The 16,771-nt window shown below is 34.8% G+C and overlaps 4 protein-coding genes across 4 annotated transcripts; all 4 read right to left on the bottom strand.

Annotated features, from left to right (window-relative positions):
- Nucleotides 1-167: 167 nt before the first annotated feature.
- On the bottom strand, nt 168-3,850 carry LOC145612547 (ADP/ATP translocase 1, mitochondrial-like). The gene is made up of 4 exons (XM_081667897.1): nt 3,712-3,850; nt 1,421-1,894; nt 803-1,180; nt 168-656 (listed from the first exon to the last, which is right to left on the bottom strand). Exons 2-4 carry the CDS (start codon nt 1,874-1,876, stop codon nt 372-374), a joined length of 1,119 nt encoding a protein of 372 aa, XP_081524023.1. The 5' UTR covers nt 1,877-1,894; nt 3,712-3,850; the 3' UTR covers nt 168-371.
- A 981-nt stretch (nt 3,851-4,831) lies between these two features.
- LOC145611041 (ADP/ATP translocase 3-like) lies at nt 4,832-6,002 on the bottom strand. Its single transcript, XM_081666278.1, has 2 exons — nt 5,205-6,002; nt 4,832-5,107 (listed from the first exon to the last, which is right to left on the bottom strand). Exons 1-2 carry the CDS (start codon nt 6,000-6,002, stop codon nt 4,832-4,834), a joined length of 1,074 nt encoding a protein of 357 aa, XP_081522404.1.
- Nucleotides 6,003-7,275: 1,273 nt separating this feature from the next.
- Nucleotides 7,276-11,242, bottom strand: LOC145612558 (ADP/ATP translocase-like). Its single transcript, XM_081667906.1, has 3 exons — nt 11,164-11,242; nt 8,075-8,901; nt 7,276-7,666 (listed from the first exon to the last, which is right to left on the bottom strand). Exons 2-3 carry the CDS (start codon nt 8,870-8,872, stop codon nt 7,385-7,387), a joined length of 1,080 nt encoding a protein of 359 aa, XP_081524032.1. The 5' UTR covers nt 8,873-8,901; nt 11,164-11,242; the 3' UTR covers nt 7,276-7,384.
- Nucleotides 11,243-12,807: 1,565 nt separating this feature from the next.
- On the bottom strand, nt 12,808-16,472 carry LOC145612636 (transcriptional corepressor LEUNIG_HOMOLOG-like). Its single transcript, XM_081667964.1, has 6 exons — nt 16,273-16,472; nt 15,923-16,072; nt 14,887-15,042; nt 13,831-13,947; nt 13,465-13,665; nt 12,808-13,104 (listed from the first exon to the last, which is right to left on the bottom strand). Exons 2-6 carry the CDS (start codon nt 16,055-16,057, stop codon nt 12,958-12,960), a joined length of 756 nt encoding a protein of 251 aa, XP_081524090.1. The 5' UTR covers nt 16,058-16,072; nt 16,273-16,472; the 3' UTR covers nt 12,808-12,957.
- Between the last annotated feature and the right edge of the window lie 299 nt (nt 16,473-16,771).

Here is a 16,771-nt window from a genome sequence, read left to right as displayed (position 1 = left end):
TTTGACAAACGCTACTATAGAGCTACTATAACAAAGAATTATAAAAATGCAGGGCAAAGTTTTCATGGTTCCATCAGCAAACACAGTGAGAGAAATGATAACTAAACTGATTTTATCGATTAAGACCAACATTTTTCATCATACTCAGCTCCTTCAATTGACTGATCAATTTATTTTGAAAAACAACTTATGCATAAGAGTAATAAAATTGCTATTACATGGTTAACTTATGAATTCCTAAGGGTAACAATCTAACCAAGTGACAACTGGAAAAACAAGCTAATGCTTAAACAAAAACATGGGGAAAACCCCATGAGTTTCATTCTAGAGTTTCAAAAAATTGCTGGGTGCATTTATACTTTAAATTGACATCATTTTCTAAGGTTATCAATTCTAGAGTAAGCCAAGTAAATGAAAGCAAGAACAATGGCATCTTTAGCACAGCAATAGACCACATATGCACCCAAACCCTTGTACAAGGAAGAAGCTCCTTCGCGTTTGACAATTTGACAAACCGCGTCCACAGCACCCTTGTACTTAATTACTTCGCCAGAGGTCATCATCATTCTATGGCTGATAGTAAGAATAGGGTAAAATATCACAGGAAGACCCATGAAAATGATAGGTGCAAACCTGGCTGAATATGTATGTTTTTCCTGTATATAAGTGACAGGCATTCGAGGTGAGTCAAAAGGGCAGCACATAATAGAATAAATATATAGAAAGCTATGTAAAATTTACAGTAGCCAACTCTAAAATAAAAAGAAACAACCAATGAGAGATATATAGAAATGCATTGAACCTTTGTTAGTCTATCTCTGTAGTAAGATTTAAACACAGTTGATGCCTGATATGCAAAAACACCAACGCATGCAGCAGTGTATCCACGGTAAAAACCAACTATGCCTTCCAATCGCAGTGTCTTCTTAAAAACGTCAAAAGCACCATTGAACTTCCAATTGCCAATGGCATTGCTGATGTTTTTGCCAGAAGAATCCAAAGAAAAATGTACTTGAGCAGCTTTGACATCATTTGCAAGGCGGATTCGGGTAAAATCCAATGGATAACGAAGCAGTAGTCCCAACATTCCACCAAGAGGTAGAAACCACAAAGGTGGTTCATGAACCTCCTTGAATAAGGTGCTATTACGCCTTAAATGGACAAAAGCAAACATGGAGGCCTGAATAACTAGCAAAAACATGGTTATGATAAAAGCAAATTGTATTTATCTGCGAATTTTTCTAAGATGTTAATCATATACAACGATAACAAGATCCTCCCTAGTCTACATAACTCCATTAAATTGGAATCTGGCTTATTATATACTTATACATTGGTACCAGTTTGCCACAGACATTTTTCAGAGGGTTTGAGGGGGGGGGGGGGGGGGGGGGGAGAATAGAGAAAATTGGAGAATCACCTCAATTGTCAAGGGTGTGATCACATTCATACTGTTACCCCGCCAAAGAGAAAGGACACCTTCATTTTTTATTGTTCTTCTAAAGCAATCCATCATTCCTTTGTAAGGAGTCGATAGATGACCATATTTTAGCATCTCATTCTGACATTGTATCAGGCTATAGACCCGTTCAATAGGAGCCACAGCTGAGGCTGAAATAACCTGAGACATTCCTTGCAGGATAGCATACGACCAAGGATTTTGTTCCCTTGGGTGCACTTGCTTCTTTGGAGTAATCACAGAAGAGGAAGATATGTTTGGGGATGGTTGCAATGAATTTCTATGTACCAACAGGGCCGGATCTCTGAGTAAATTTTGAGCTACAATGGTGCTGCCAAGAATGTGAGAAGATCTAGGAGAGTGATACAACCAATGCAAATCTGGGTACATGGAAGTATGTTCACACCTGTCTGCCATTTCAGATGAAAGTGTTGCCTGCAAGAATGATGTAGAATAGTAAGACAATGTTATCTGAATGCAGCTGTAGATAAGAGCAAAATTTATAATTTGGATTTCCAAAAGGAAACGGCTTTGGGTATGAGTGTATGAACCAGTGCTCCATATTTTGTACAGGATATATCATATAATCCTCCTTTGGGCAGGGCTCTTCTCCTAAGGGGTATTTTTTTCCAGCAAGGCCTTTCCTCTTATAGTTGCCTTATTTGAATATTTCAATGAGAATCTCATAGTAACCATCTCGGAAGTCATCATAACAAGGGTGACTGGATACTCACAGTTCCAGGTACTCAAAGAAATTTCAAAAAGCTACATAGCAATGTGTTCAATCAACTAAAATGACAAGATGACACACCTTTAGTTGAGGATATGACAAAGATACAAGACTTCAGCTATTTAACTACAAAGAGAGCTCAGAGAGGAACTTCCATGAACAGCTAGCTAACAAGAAGAATGTATCTAGAAAGCAAGGTTTAAAGAAAGGAGAAAGAGGTTGTCAACACCATTCTCCTTCACTTAGATACCATTTGGTTATAGAGAAGCAGAGAGAACCAAAAGGTCCAACATTAAACCAAATTCTTTTGATTTTGAGAAAAAACAAAACTCAACTCCTCCCTACCCTTCCTTACCCTCTAGGCCTCTTCCATTGTTACCCAAACACACTTAGCACTTACTGACTTACACACTGTAATGCTCTCACCAAACAACCAAGAACATACAAAGTGGATGTGCCGTCAAACTGATACACGTTCCAGTTTGCAGTTTCCATCCTCACATATACTTCACACTATCCTTTAGCCCTTTACAGGATGTCCTAAAACATAACTCACACTTCAAGTAATCTGTATAATTCATATGATACTTCAGTATGCCTTTCTCAATCCCACATTCCCAATTTCCCACCAATCATTTTTGGTCTCCTTCACAATACTGTCAAACATATTTCTGTCCTTACTCAATTATAGCAATTTATTCACAATTACCAAATTTTATAAAAGCGCTCACCAAATCGAATTATAGAGTTTATTTTTTGGGAGAAATATTATTCATTTACTTCCTAGGACATATTAACAACATTGTCAATAAGGTCTGTCAAGGTATGACCCTTTTACATGATTATGCCCTATAGTCTCAATCAACAAACTTGAACCCCTATACCTCTTAAGATTAAGGGCACCCTAGATATAAAATTTTGGTAAGACACCTAAATCAAATTATCGTGTGATGTTGAAACAATGAAATCATTCTTTATGATTATATCAAAAATTAACAATATCAAGCTAAAGGGTATAGACAAATTCATAAAGAAAACACAAAAAATGTAGGACTTCTTCAGGGATAGACCCTCCCCCACCCACCCAAAAAAAAAAAAAAAAAACATTTCAGTGGCAGAGTATAATGTGGGATCAAATTACACTAACAATAATTTTCCAAAAGCAATATATTCTTTCATTTCCTACACCCAAAATTTAATTTGCTCCTGCAAAACAACCATGATTATTGATTTATGTTGCTAATAACTTACAAACCCCTGAAGTATCACATTTCACATTCATCAATACCCAAAATTAAAACCCAAAAACCGGTGAAATCCCACTTTCAAATCCCTAATGAGTTAGATTGTAAGCCAATGTACTAGAATACAAGAGTAGATAGCATAATTTGAGTTATATATAACGTGAACTGTAATTATTTCACAAATTCTTAGTATAATGAAATTGCAGAGTGCAAGAAATCGAGAGAAAGAGAGATACTAATAAGCAAAAATTGATGATGGAAAATTAAGGGAAAAGTACCTGTTTTAGGTCTGATCTTTATTTTTTGAAGGATCAAGAAGAGGAGTGGAGTCCCACAAAAATGGAGTTTGAGACTATGAGTAGAGCAGTAATTTGAGCGAGCATAGTTTGCTTTAGAAAGTTGGCAACCCTTTTCTTTATATGGCAAATTGGTATAGGGCTGGTAGGGGTGTTCAAAAATCGGTTTAGATCGGAAAAATGGACCACCGATCCAATCTTTCAATTCAATCCAAACAATTTTTCTTTTGGAGTGGAGACTCTCACAGGTCAACCCGACTCAAGTATGCAGGCAAGTTATTTTTCTTTTTTTTAACAAGATTCTTTAGAAGTGAAGGAAAACGTAAATTTTCATGGTTGTGAGATAATTAATTAATAACTCCAATTACAATTTTTATCACTAGTCTAATTATGACTTGGTGATGCAAAACCCTTAAAATTCAATCTTCGATCAATTATTAATTTGTACTTCGTTTCATACAGTATGGAGTACTCCTTGATATTAAGGAGTAAAAAGATTATAAACAACATTGATTAGTTAGTGTATGTAGGGAAAAAAAAAAGTGTCTAAAGTCCATTCAAATCAATTAGGTTTTGATCAGATTATATTGGTTCGGTCCAATTCACCTGTTTTGGTCCTAGTCTTTTGGAAGATAGGCTTACAACTTATTTTTGTTTTTGAGGATAGAATGTAAGTATGTAACCACCAAATAAGATCATTACTCCACATAATATACAAATTGAGCCAGCAAGTTCTACAACTGAACCATTTTGCACAATCAAAAGCCGATATGAGAAACGATCGGTTAGACTTAGGGCATGTTCACATTTACTGAACTGAGCTGAACTGAACTGAACTGAACTGATTGGAGCTGAACTGAACTGAACTGAACTTAACTGAAATGAATATTTTATGTGAGAGGGAAATTAAGAGCTGAACTGAACTGAACTGATTGGAACTGAACTGAACTGAACTGATTAGAGCTGAACTGAACTGAAATTAAGTAAATGTGAACATGCCCTTATTATATACCAGTCAGAACGAAAGATAATTGAAAAAAAAAAAAAAACTCGAATTTCATCTTGTACGAGTAAAAGCATTATGTAATGAGCTTTAACAACATCATAGTTGCATTTTACGCTCAAAGCATATTATGGCGTACGGGTAACCAAAGAAAACAATTGAGCAATTGATTAAGTGTGGAGTAAAGCCCTTATATAAGGAAGAGACTCCTTCATATTTAACTATTTGTCTAACTGCATCCGCCGCTCCATTGTACTTGATTTTTTCGCCGGTGGTCATCATCATTCTATGACTTACTGTAACAAATGGGTAACGTAAGAGTATAGTACCACAGACCATCATAAAACCATACTGTATAATGAAAATCTTGTTCTCCTGCAATTGCCAAACAGTCATATGTAAGTATTATCAACAAATCTATCTTCTAAAAGACACTAGTCATGTTAATTTTAAACTACAAAATCATGATAACCTTGTTCTGGTTCAATACAGATTTAGCCCATTCCGAAGACAGATATGTTCCAACAACCGCGAGGAATGCAGGGAGGTATCCTCTATACAAACCAAACATGCCTTCCGATCTGAGTGTCTTGTAGAGAACATCAGAAGCACCACTGAACTTCCTACTGCCAACACCATCATTGCTGAAACTACTTTTAGTTGAGTCCAATGAAAAGTGAAACTTTTGGGCAGCTTTGACATCATTAGCAAGACGAACTCGGGCATAATAGAGTGGATAAAGAACCTGAAAATTCGACATCAAAAGTGGCAAATGCCAAAAAGGCGGTGTGATTGGGAAAAGCACGTCGTAAATCAAGGATGATGTCAAGCTTCCTATCACAGCTATGCTGCTGCCACGCCAAAGGGAAAGGAAGCCTTCATGTTTGATGGTTCTCTTAAAGCAGTCTTTCATTCCCTTGTAGGGGCTAGAGGGATGACCGTATTTTATCATCTCATTCTGACATTGCATCAGGATACAGACGCGTTCAATAGGTGCTGTAGCTATCACTGCAGCAGCCTGGGAAACACAGCGGAATAATCCAACAGGCATGGATATATGATTCTGTTTACGAGCATTGGAGTTTGTATTTTGAACAGCCACAGAGGAGGCAGGGGGTGAGTTTGGGGATTGGTGGAAGGAGATTCTGTGTGCAACAAGGGCAGGATTTCTTTGTATATTCAAAGGAAAATTGCGGTATGGTATTGAAGAATGGTTAAGTAGCATATGCAAATCCAGTAACATAGAGGTATGCTTTGATCTTTCACCCATTTTCACAAGAATATTTGTTGCCTACTTCCCTGTAAGACTGTAAGATTACCTGCTTCTGAGAAATTATATAATGGAGCTGAAGAAGTGAAGAAAAGAAGCAGTTTACATGATTATATACTCTGAAAAGAAAGAGAACAGAGTAATTGCACTTTCATACAATCAAGATCATATCACAGTTTACATCTAGTCAATTTTGGTTAAATAGAAGTTGTAAAGAGACTAACATAAGATATGCATGATTCAACTACTACAAAGTACAAGTCAGAACAATAACAGCAAAACAGAAAATACAATTCAAGTGCTAATGCAGTAATATTTTAACAGAATAATGAGAAGGAATGAAATTATAGTATGCAAGTTACAGGTAGAGTTTCTATATGCCTATGTTTATGATTTTTTGTTTCCCTATTATCTAATAACACTTGCTAAACCATATCAAAATAACATCCATCTACGGCTTAATAGTAGTGTTAAAATTAATAAAGACAATTAGATGTGGTGTTGTAAAATGTTAAAAGTCTATGCTCTTACGAAATCCAAACAATCATAGGAGATATTCATATCCAAATTCAAAGCTGCATAACAATCATATTCATTACTTCAGCTGTTCACATTTCTTCTACTAGTATATTAATATCATAGTTGTACAAGAAAACTTAATGCATATAAGCAATTCATATATGCATTACTATCATCGTTGTAATATTTCCTTTAATATTTAAAAGAACCAAGTTCATTATATGCCAGTCATATGAAAAAAAGGCACGAATTTCATTAAATCTGATCCAGGTTCACTATTTGGGAGAAATCCAAAAAGATTAAAAAAAAAAAAAAACCATAACAAAAGAAGGGTTAAAACCCCTGACTTTCAGTTAAATACAATGGAAAAGTACATGCATCAATGTGAGACAGTCACCAAACAACAAATGCAATATATTAAGGGTTTAAGATTCATGTATGACCCAGTTACATAATTGTGCCCTGAAGTCCCAATTTACAAACATTGCCCCTAAAACCTTTAAAGAGAGCTCCTAAACAAGGCTTCATCTAAGATTTAGGGTACCTACATAAATAGATAAAACACCCAAAGTTCAATGATGGTGATATTATGCATTTATGAAATGCTTATACCACCATTTGATATTTCTGCCACAAAAAAACTACTTCGTATATCAAGATGAAGTAGTTCCCAAATTAAAAAGGCTATTAACACATACAAACAATAAAAATAAAATAATTTGAATTTGCTCCAACAAATTCAGTACCAATAAAATAATAATAAAAAACCTTTACGGTTTGACTTTCATTAATGAGATACATACCTTCAATTTACATGCGGAAAATACTGTATGATTAAATGCACCATGTAATGAGCTCTAACATCATTTTTGCATTTTACGTGCAAAAAACCTTATTGTGTATGAGTAAGTGACCGAAATAATTGAGAGATGGATTAGGTATGGAGTAAAGCCCTTATACAAGGAAGAGACTCCTTCATATTTAAGTATTTGTCGAACTGCATCCACTGCACCATTGTACTTAGTATTTTCGCCAGTGGTCATCATCATTCTTCGACTTACTGTAACAAATGGGTAACGTAAGACAGGAATACCAATGACCGTCATAAAAGCGGGTATAATGAAAACCTTGCCCATCTTTTTCTCCTGCAAATGCCAAACAGTCATATGTAAGTATATCATATCAAAGCTAAGAATGGATGATGAACAAACCTATCTTCTAAAGACACTAGTCATGTTAATTTTGAAGTGTAACTGAAAACTACTTTTTATCAAGTTTTCAAAAAATGTAAGGTCATGAAAGCCATTTTGCAGACTTATCTTCATACACTAAACACTATCCATGGAAGAAAATTACAACATATATTTTCCCTATGTCAATATCCTATGAAAGTGTGAATTCGATTACCAACCAACTGAACCAAGGACTTGAATGAAAAACCCATGCAGCAATGCAGCATGGATTTGACAACAGTAAAGAGAATTGATAGATAATCCTCAAAATTTCAAGCATAGCTACTAAAATGAAAGAATGCTTAATGAGGTAAAAAAAACCTTGTTCTGCATCGCCACAGATTTGGCCCATTCAGTACACAGATATGATCCAACAACCCCAAGGCATGCAGGGAGGTATCCTCGATAGAGACCAACTATGCCTTCCCATTTAAGTGTCTTGTAGAAAACATCAGAAGCACCACTGAACTTCCTACTGCCAACACCGTCATTGCAGAAACTACTTTTAGTGGAGTCCAAAGAAAAGTAAATTTTTTGAGCAGCTTTGACATCATTAGCAAGACGAACTCGAGCATAATAGAGTGGATAAAGAAACTGACAATTCGACATCCAAAGTGGCAACTGCCAAAAACGTGGTGTGATTGGGAAAACAACTTCACGAGTCAAAAAAGCTGTCAAGCTTCCTATCACACTTATGCTGCTGCCACGCCAAAGGGAAAGGAAGCCTTCATTTTTTATGGTTCTCATAAAGCAGTCTTTCATTCCCTTGTAGGGACTAGAGAGATGACCATATTTTATCATCTCATTTTGACATTGCATAAGGATCCAGACCCGTTCAATAGGAGCCACCACTATCACTGCAGCAACATGGGAGGCACAGCGAAATAATCCAACAGGCATGGATACATGATTCTGTTTACGAGGGTTGGAGTGTGTATTTGGAGCAACCACAGAGGAGGCGGGTGGTGAGTTTGGGGATTGTTGGAAGGTGATTTTGTGTGCAATAAGGGCAGGATTTCTTGGTAAGTTCCAAGACAAATTTTGATATGGTATAGAAGAATAGTTAAGTAGCCTATGCAAATCCGGTAACATGGAGGTATATTTTGATCTTTCACCCATTTTCACAAGAATGCTTATTGCCTGCTTCCCTGTAAGAGTGCAAGAGTGTAAGCTTACCTGCTTCTGAGAGAGATTATATAATGGTGCTGAAGAAAAGAAACAGTTTGCATAATTATATACCATGAAAAAGGAGAGAACAGAGTGGTTAAAAGTTCATACAATTAAGATCATATCACAGTATATATCTAATCATTTTTGGTTGAATAGAAGCTGTAAAGAGTCTAACATAAGGACATACAATGTAAGCACAATAACAGCAAAACAGTAAATACAATTCAAGTGCTAATTTTATAGGCCATAGTATTTTTTCACATTTGATGGTACATTCGGCAAATGCAGCATTATTGTAAGAGAATAATAATAATGGAATTACAGAACACATTAAAGAATACTTCAGACATAATTTTACATGTTGACTTTCTACAAGCCGATGTTCATGATTTTTTTGCTTCAATATTATATAATACAAAGTAAAACTTACTAAACCATATCCATATGCTAATATGATATCCATCAACGGTTTAATAGTAGTATTAAAAATAAATAAAGACAAATGGAAGTTGTGTTGTAAAGATGCACGATTTAGGATATTGACATAATTTATCTTAATTTGGATAATAATTTATTGCAAAATGTTAAATGTCCATGGTCTAATAAATTCCAAACCATCATAGGAAATACTCATATCCAAATTCAAAACTGCATAACCCCTATTCAATACACCAGTTGTTAACAATCAATATTGCCTAATGCTGAGGTGATTGAACAGGGCAACCAGAAAACAATTTTCCTTCTATATTGACACCGTAGTTGTACAAAAAAAATAAATGCATATAAGCAATTCATATGTGCATTACTTTCATCATTTTGACGTATGCCAGTCATGTGGAAGAGAATCAAAATCTTTAATGAACCTTCATAGTCCGGTTATATAATGGGGAGAAGTTGAAAAAGAATAAAAACATGCAATAAAAAAAGGGAGATACCCCCTAGATATCAATTCACTGCAATGGATAAGTGCAATGTTTCAATGTAAGACTGTCACCAAACAACAAATAAGATGTGCAATTACACATAGACTAACTTGGAGGGGTAGTATTGGTATTCTAGTAATAAGTTTATTAGGGTTAATAGTCCTTAGTATAAATAGAGAGGGAAGGGAAAGAAATGGGGAAACAGAAATTTGGTGTGAACCTTTTGGAGAGTTATGGCCTAAAGCCATTATTGGAGAGTTGTGAGCTAAACTCACTATCGAAGATTAATAGCCTTATGCTATTAAACCTATCCTTTGTAACCCTTTTGCCGATTATCAATCAATATTCAAGCTTTAATCTTTATTTACTAGCAACATTAAATCAGAATTATCAACACAGAAAATCAGTTCATTACTTCATTACACATTAACATTGTCACACTGTCCTTGTTGGGATGTCCTAAGTTAATCTTAACATTAATAATTCACCTAGTCAAGTACTAGTTAAATTTGAAGCACTACTTTCAGCATTTCTTTCTCAATCCCACCATTCCTATTTTTGTCTCCATCCTAATATTTTCACGCAATTATCACTACCTGCTTATTTCTAATCTTTTCAGTCACATTTAACAACCTCATAGTTTATTTGATCCGCGCACCAAATCATAGCACGAACTTTATTTATTGGCAGAGGGAGTAAAAAAACTCGATCATTTTTCTTCCTAGGAATGTAAGGAGCATTATCAATTCTGCTAAGGATTCAAGATATGACCCTGTAAATAATTGTACCCTGAAGTCCTAATCAACAAACATTACCCCTAAAGCCAAAAGAGAACTCCTAATTTAGGCTTCATCTAAGATTTAGGGTACCCTACATAAATAAAGACACCTACAGTATGCAATTATAAAAGCCAAAAAAAACTATTGCAAGATTCAATAATCTCAAATTAAAAAGTGTATTGGCACATTCAAAAAACAACAATATAAATAAATAAACCTAACAAATTCAGTACCAAAAAAAAAAACATAAATGTGGGAATCATTCTACACTAATTACAAAATAGTAACATTGATTTTCCTACTACAATTTCTTACTAATATCTAAATTTTATCATTGATCAAAACCCAAAAAAATTATGGAAAAAAAAACCCAAAAAAAAGATAAAATTCAAGTCTTTTCTAATCCCAAAAATAATTTCTTGTATATAATTCTCATAAGGTACTGTACTTGAAAAGAAACCAACAATGGAGAGCAAACAAAGCAGAATTCGAGTAAATTGATAATTTGATATGTGATTAAGAAACTAAAGAAATGTACCTGAAATTGGTTGTGTCTCACATTAATGGAGTACAAATGTAGCAGTAATCAAGAAATGTACCTATTATATTGTTTGGAATGTTCCGATGTTGGAGGCGTGAATTGATCATACATTCATATACTCCGTATTACAAAAACAAGGAATATGAATATTTTAAAGATGGTCCTCATTTCCTAAAATTAAATAAAGTTGTTCTCTTCCTAGTACTTTTTGTAGGAAGATGCCCAATGGCTTTTGAAGTTTGTACATTTGCTCATTTAGAGATTCTAGACTAAAGAGTTCAGAGTTAGGTGCATCATTCATTTGATAATTTTTGCATATTTAACAATATTTTAATAAGTTATTAATATTTGGGTAGGGTACTCACTACTTAGAGGTAAAGGTGTCAAAAAGTAATTTGATCCAAATATCGACTAATATGGTCAAACGATGTAGTATGACTCAAACTTCAATTAATCCCCACAGACCCGACCCAAGAACTCGATTTGATACCTCTCAGATGGGAAGTAAAGTTGGTATGACTTGTATCCATGCCACTTAAGCTGATAGTATAGAGATGTGTCGAAAATTAACTCGAATTCAAAGTGACCAATATGTATAATAATTTAGCATGACATGACTCAATCTAAATTAGTCTAATTCAACTAGACGCAACCCGAGACCGATAGCTATTCATACAATTATGTTGTTTCACCTTGATTTTCAAAGGGATGACATATTAATGGCCTACCAAAGGGAAAGGACATCTTCATGTTTAATTAATTGTTCATATCTTGTGCGACAAGATGTAAATAGTTCTTTTTTGTTTGGTGTAGAAAAAGTCACGAAGGCAAATGATATAGACAAAATTGAATCTCTACCACCCCTCAAGATAAATAACTAAGCTAGCTAATTATCCACGTAAACTTGTTCAATATGAGCCATAGCTAATTCTAAAACAATCTTAGATGTTTCCTTCAGACTACTATATGATGTAGAATTTTGTGTCAAATTAATTCTACCATTACAAATTTATAAAGGCTATCTAGGAGATTAGTAAAGCCTATGCAACTCAGGGAACGCATAAGTATGTTTAAACTGAACATCTATTTCACATGAATTGATTGCCTATATAAAAATTTACACTTGAAGTTGAAGGGAAGTGATAATTCCATCACCTACAATATTATTTCAAGTATAATAAATAATGTATCAGGTAAATTGGGATGAAGAAAGTGATTGGAAATTAAGCTAAAGTTGAGACAGTTTTCAAGTTCAATTAGAAAGGTCAAGCACGAACTCTACTAAATTAGATGAGTTCAAGCACAACTCAACTTAGATCATTCAGTTGATCATGCTCCTAAACGAATACATAGATGATAAACTATTTACAGGGAACTATAAATAAAGAGCGAATAATTAAACCGTAGCAAGAAATAATTTCCAGGTAACCATCACTAATTAAAAGCCGATTTTGCCTTTTACAAAAGAATGGGGGTTACATTATACTGTATTTATAGATGTAATATATATAGTATATAGTTTTTTCTATTTTTAGTTGTAGTTCTCATACAAATTAATTAGCTTTCAGTTAACTTACATTCAAAAAGATTTTGTATATCCATCCTTAAACCTCTGAATTTCAAGGCAAGTTGTGAGAATCTCCAAAAGCACAACTCAACCTCCCCCTTACTCGACTTGCTTCAACAAAAACTTTAGTATGTCATACTAATCAGTAATCACCATGCTACGAGCCCTTGTTATTTACAGTAGACCACCCAAAAAACAAACTCCAAAGTGGCAATGTCTGCTCTTTACCTCCATAACTTAACACTCTGGTCATGACTAGCTGAGGCTATCAATCCTTTCGTAGGCGAGCTTGCCAATGCAGAAATGAGGCCGCTGTGTGCCTGAATTGTGTTGATTGTGCTGCTTTGCGTAGGATTCCACAAACCAAGGAACTGCAACCAAAAAGCAGCAATCAGAATTAGGGAGAAATTTATCAACACATAGCAAGAATGCTTATGCTTAGGGCTCATTTAAGTAGTGCACTCCCTTGATTGAGCAACTCATATTCTGCAACCAAGCACCCAAGATTCACTTTTCAGCTACAGCCTACATAGGATTGGCAATATATACTACGTACAAGAAAAGGAGTATAAACAAAAATGATCATATTTTCATCAAACAGCAGATTCATGCACCAAGCATATTTTGTTCCATCAAGGATCTTTGCGTAACAATACAACAAAAATACCTTCGGAAAAAAAATCCCTCCGAACCTGTCTAGCAAAAATTTCAACAGATATTTGTAACAATACCTGGTAGCTTCCTATGATCAACAACATTGGATCTCCTGGGTGAAAGGTGCATGAGTGAAAGCTGTGGCCCTTTGAAAGCAATTCATAAATGCATCTCCCACCAGACACTATTGACCACAGCCGCACACTTTCTTCACTAACAGAGGCTAGGTAATTTCCAGTCACATCCCAGCAAATAGAGCGAACTTCACATTGATGTCCCTTAGTTGACCCAAAAAAAAAAAAAAAAAAAAAAAAAAAAAGAAGCAGAAGAAGTTAGAAACATCATTACCATGTAAAGCAAGGATGAACGTATGTGAAGCAGCAAGCCAGAAAAGGAGAGAGCAATGAGAAGCATCAATGAGACAGATTATATTCATGTTATACCTTCAAGTCAAACTCAAAAGCACCAGTCTCAACATTGAATATGTTGACAGCATTTCCAGATGCTGTGGCCATTAGTCTTCCCGACTGAGGTTGGAATCTAACCTGTCTGATCGCTCCCTACACCATGCCATAGAGAAAAGAAGTTAAGCATCTGAGTTGATGAGAAGGTAACTGAAATCCAAAACCAAGCATGAAAGTTTAAAGAGATAAATCGTAGTTGGGTTATCTTTAGTTATATTAATTATAAAAGTAGATGTGATGATTGTGTTGTTATTTTCAAGGAAAGGACTAGGTAAGAATGAACAGAGATAGTGGTTTTCCAAGAGAAGGAAGTAGACATGAATAGACATGGATTAATAAAGAGCCTACTCAATTTGCAAAAAGACTCAAGTGTTGGGGACTTAAGGATGAATCCCATTTTAATAAAGGGAAGTTGAAACTCAACAAAGAATGACAATGCTAGATCTTAATACGATTCAGCCTTCTCCCCTCCAATCATGATACAGCCTTTCCCCCCCTCTCTCCCATTGCACTCTAAAATAGTAACATCTAACCATACAAGATTTAACCACTCAGGCTTCATTAATTGTTTAAATGTCCCCTCTTATAAACCCAACTTTGTGAATCAAAACAATTGGAAACCCTCAATTCCAAGCTCACATATTTTCTCTCAACACTTCTCCCAACCAAAGGCTTGGTAGCATTTGGGATATTCATCTCTCTCCCTTAACAATTTGTGAAATTCCTATAAGAGGTGAGAGCATGTTATCAGTTGACTTTCAATATGGAGGAAGTCAATATGTACAAATTTTAGCCCTTGCCAATCAAGAATACTAGAGAACCATGTTGAAAAAGTTTTCAGGGAAGTACCAAGTAATGAAGCAAAACTCGACAGATACCAAAACTAGAGATATTAAACTATGGCTAAGTTGATTTTAGATTCTCTCATTCTCCCAGAGGCCAAGATAAGTGCACTCGGAATAACAAGGATCAAGATATTGGACTGTTGGAGTAACTTCCCATACTGTTGAACCTACGCAGACAGTAAAAAATTACCTTGGAGACTCGCAAACAAGTACATGCCTTAATATCCCATAACCGAATCTCATCATTGCTGTCACTTGAGCACAAAAGATCCATCTTTCTTGGGTGAAAATCCACTGACATCACATGATCACTATGCCCAGCTAGTGCAAATAATGATTTGCTTGGCTACAACAAAGACATTTAAAATTAAGCAATCATATTTCAGTTCATGGAGTACAATCAAAGCAAGCGAATGGTAAGAAAGAGATTTTAATTCCAACAAATACAACATTTGTGAGAAATTTTCTGATTTGGAATGTAATAAACTAAATTATTGTTAAGCAATTGCAATTCAGCTGACTGGCCTCTACATCTTCAAATAGCTTCTATAAAATAAGAATTGAGACCTGAAAGAAGGGCTAACCATACACAGTTAACTGAAGGGCACACACTGTACACAGGAGAAGTAAGAAGAGCTTAATAATGGCTTTGCATATTTATTGTTGTTCAACCATGGAACCACAAGGTAAAAAATAGCCCTTCTATGAAAGCAACAGGAGCCTTGAAGAGAGTAGCTCATTATTGCAAGCAGATGCATAAATTTTTTTCAAAATGAATAGCAATTAATTAAAGTTAAATATAAATAAATAAATAAAATGAACGAGCCCTTTGTGACTCATTCTAGTACTCGATTAATGAAGACACTCGTACATATGGAAATTGGCTTCCATTCATATTAGACCTCAATGTCAACTTAGAAAGCCGATAATTTTAGTTCCTACATATAGTTAGTCAAGCACTTCACATTGAGTATTTAGTTGGGGCCTAGCCCCTCGTGTGCAACAATAAAAACATTGAGTATTTAGTGCAAAATTTATGTAAAGCAGAAAATAATCAGTAAACAAGACAACATTAGAACTGAATCGAGACATGACATCGATGAAAAACAGAATATTAGCCACCAATTACAGGGTAAAACAAAATTGGTGAAGCTAATGCATGATATGCATCACAATCACTTTAGAAGAGCACAATTGGTGACTCGTCATCGGTTATATGCACTTACTCCAGCTACATCCCATATCTGCACTGTTTTGTCAAAAGAAGAAGTAGCAAAAAACTCTGAGCTTGGATGAAACCGAACATCAGTTATCAGATGAGCATGGGTTTCCAAAGAACTGGTGCATTCTAAAGTATCCATATTCCAGATCAAAGCCTGCAAAAAATTTAACTTTATTAGTAATAATAATAATAATAATAAAATAAAGTCACAAAAATCAAGAAATCAAAAAAATAAATAAATAAATAAATAAAAACAATAATAATAACAATAACAATAACAATAACAATAACAATAATAATAATAATAATAAAGTCTTCTAACGCTTTATGCATGAACCATACATAACATCTCACCTTCTTGTCATATCCAGCACAAACAAGCAAATTTCCATTCGGAGAAAAATTGCAAGAGAATAATTTTGCTTTGCTTGCATGGAGACTTCCAACTTCCGTCAAAGAAATACCTGTCCAACATGCACAAATTAATTCATAAATTAATGTGAGCCAAGAATTCCCCTAATATTTATACTTAAAAAAATTAATACCTTTTAACATCTTTCAAGTTATGTAGAATACTAGAGAGGTATTATCGGCATCTAAGGATTAATTATACATTGTCAAAAAGTCCCCAACCTTCACATCCTGGCACAATTTGGCAAAATATTTCCTTTACAGTAATTCATAATTTAACAAAATATTTAAAAGATAGATTCAAGATCGTCAGTGGGTTAAGAGTGCATGCATAATTACATGTGCATATAATCTATGAGGAAATGCAATGTGGCCTAGAGCTCCGAGAAATAAAAATCTACCCATAGCAAGGTCTATGAAACAGGTATAGAATTGATTTCAA

The sequence above is a fragment of the Chenopodium album genome, chromosome 24 (genome assembly GCF_948465745.1).
Source record: "Chenopodium album chromosome 24, dcCheAlbu1.1, whole genome shotgun sequence".
Classification (NCBI taxonomy): Eukaryota; Viridiplantae; Streptophyta; class Magnoliopsida; order Caryophyllales; family Amaranthaceae; genus Chenopodium; species Chenopodium album.
Note: the sequence above shows the minus strand (reverse complement) of the source record. Positions and strands in the feature narration are given on the sequence as shown.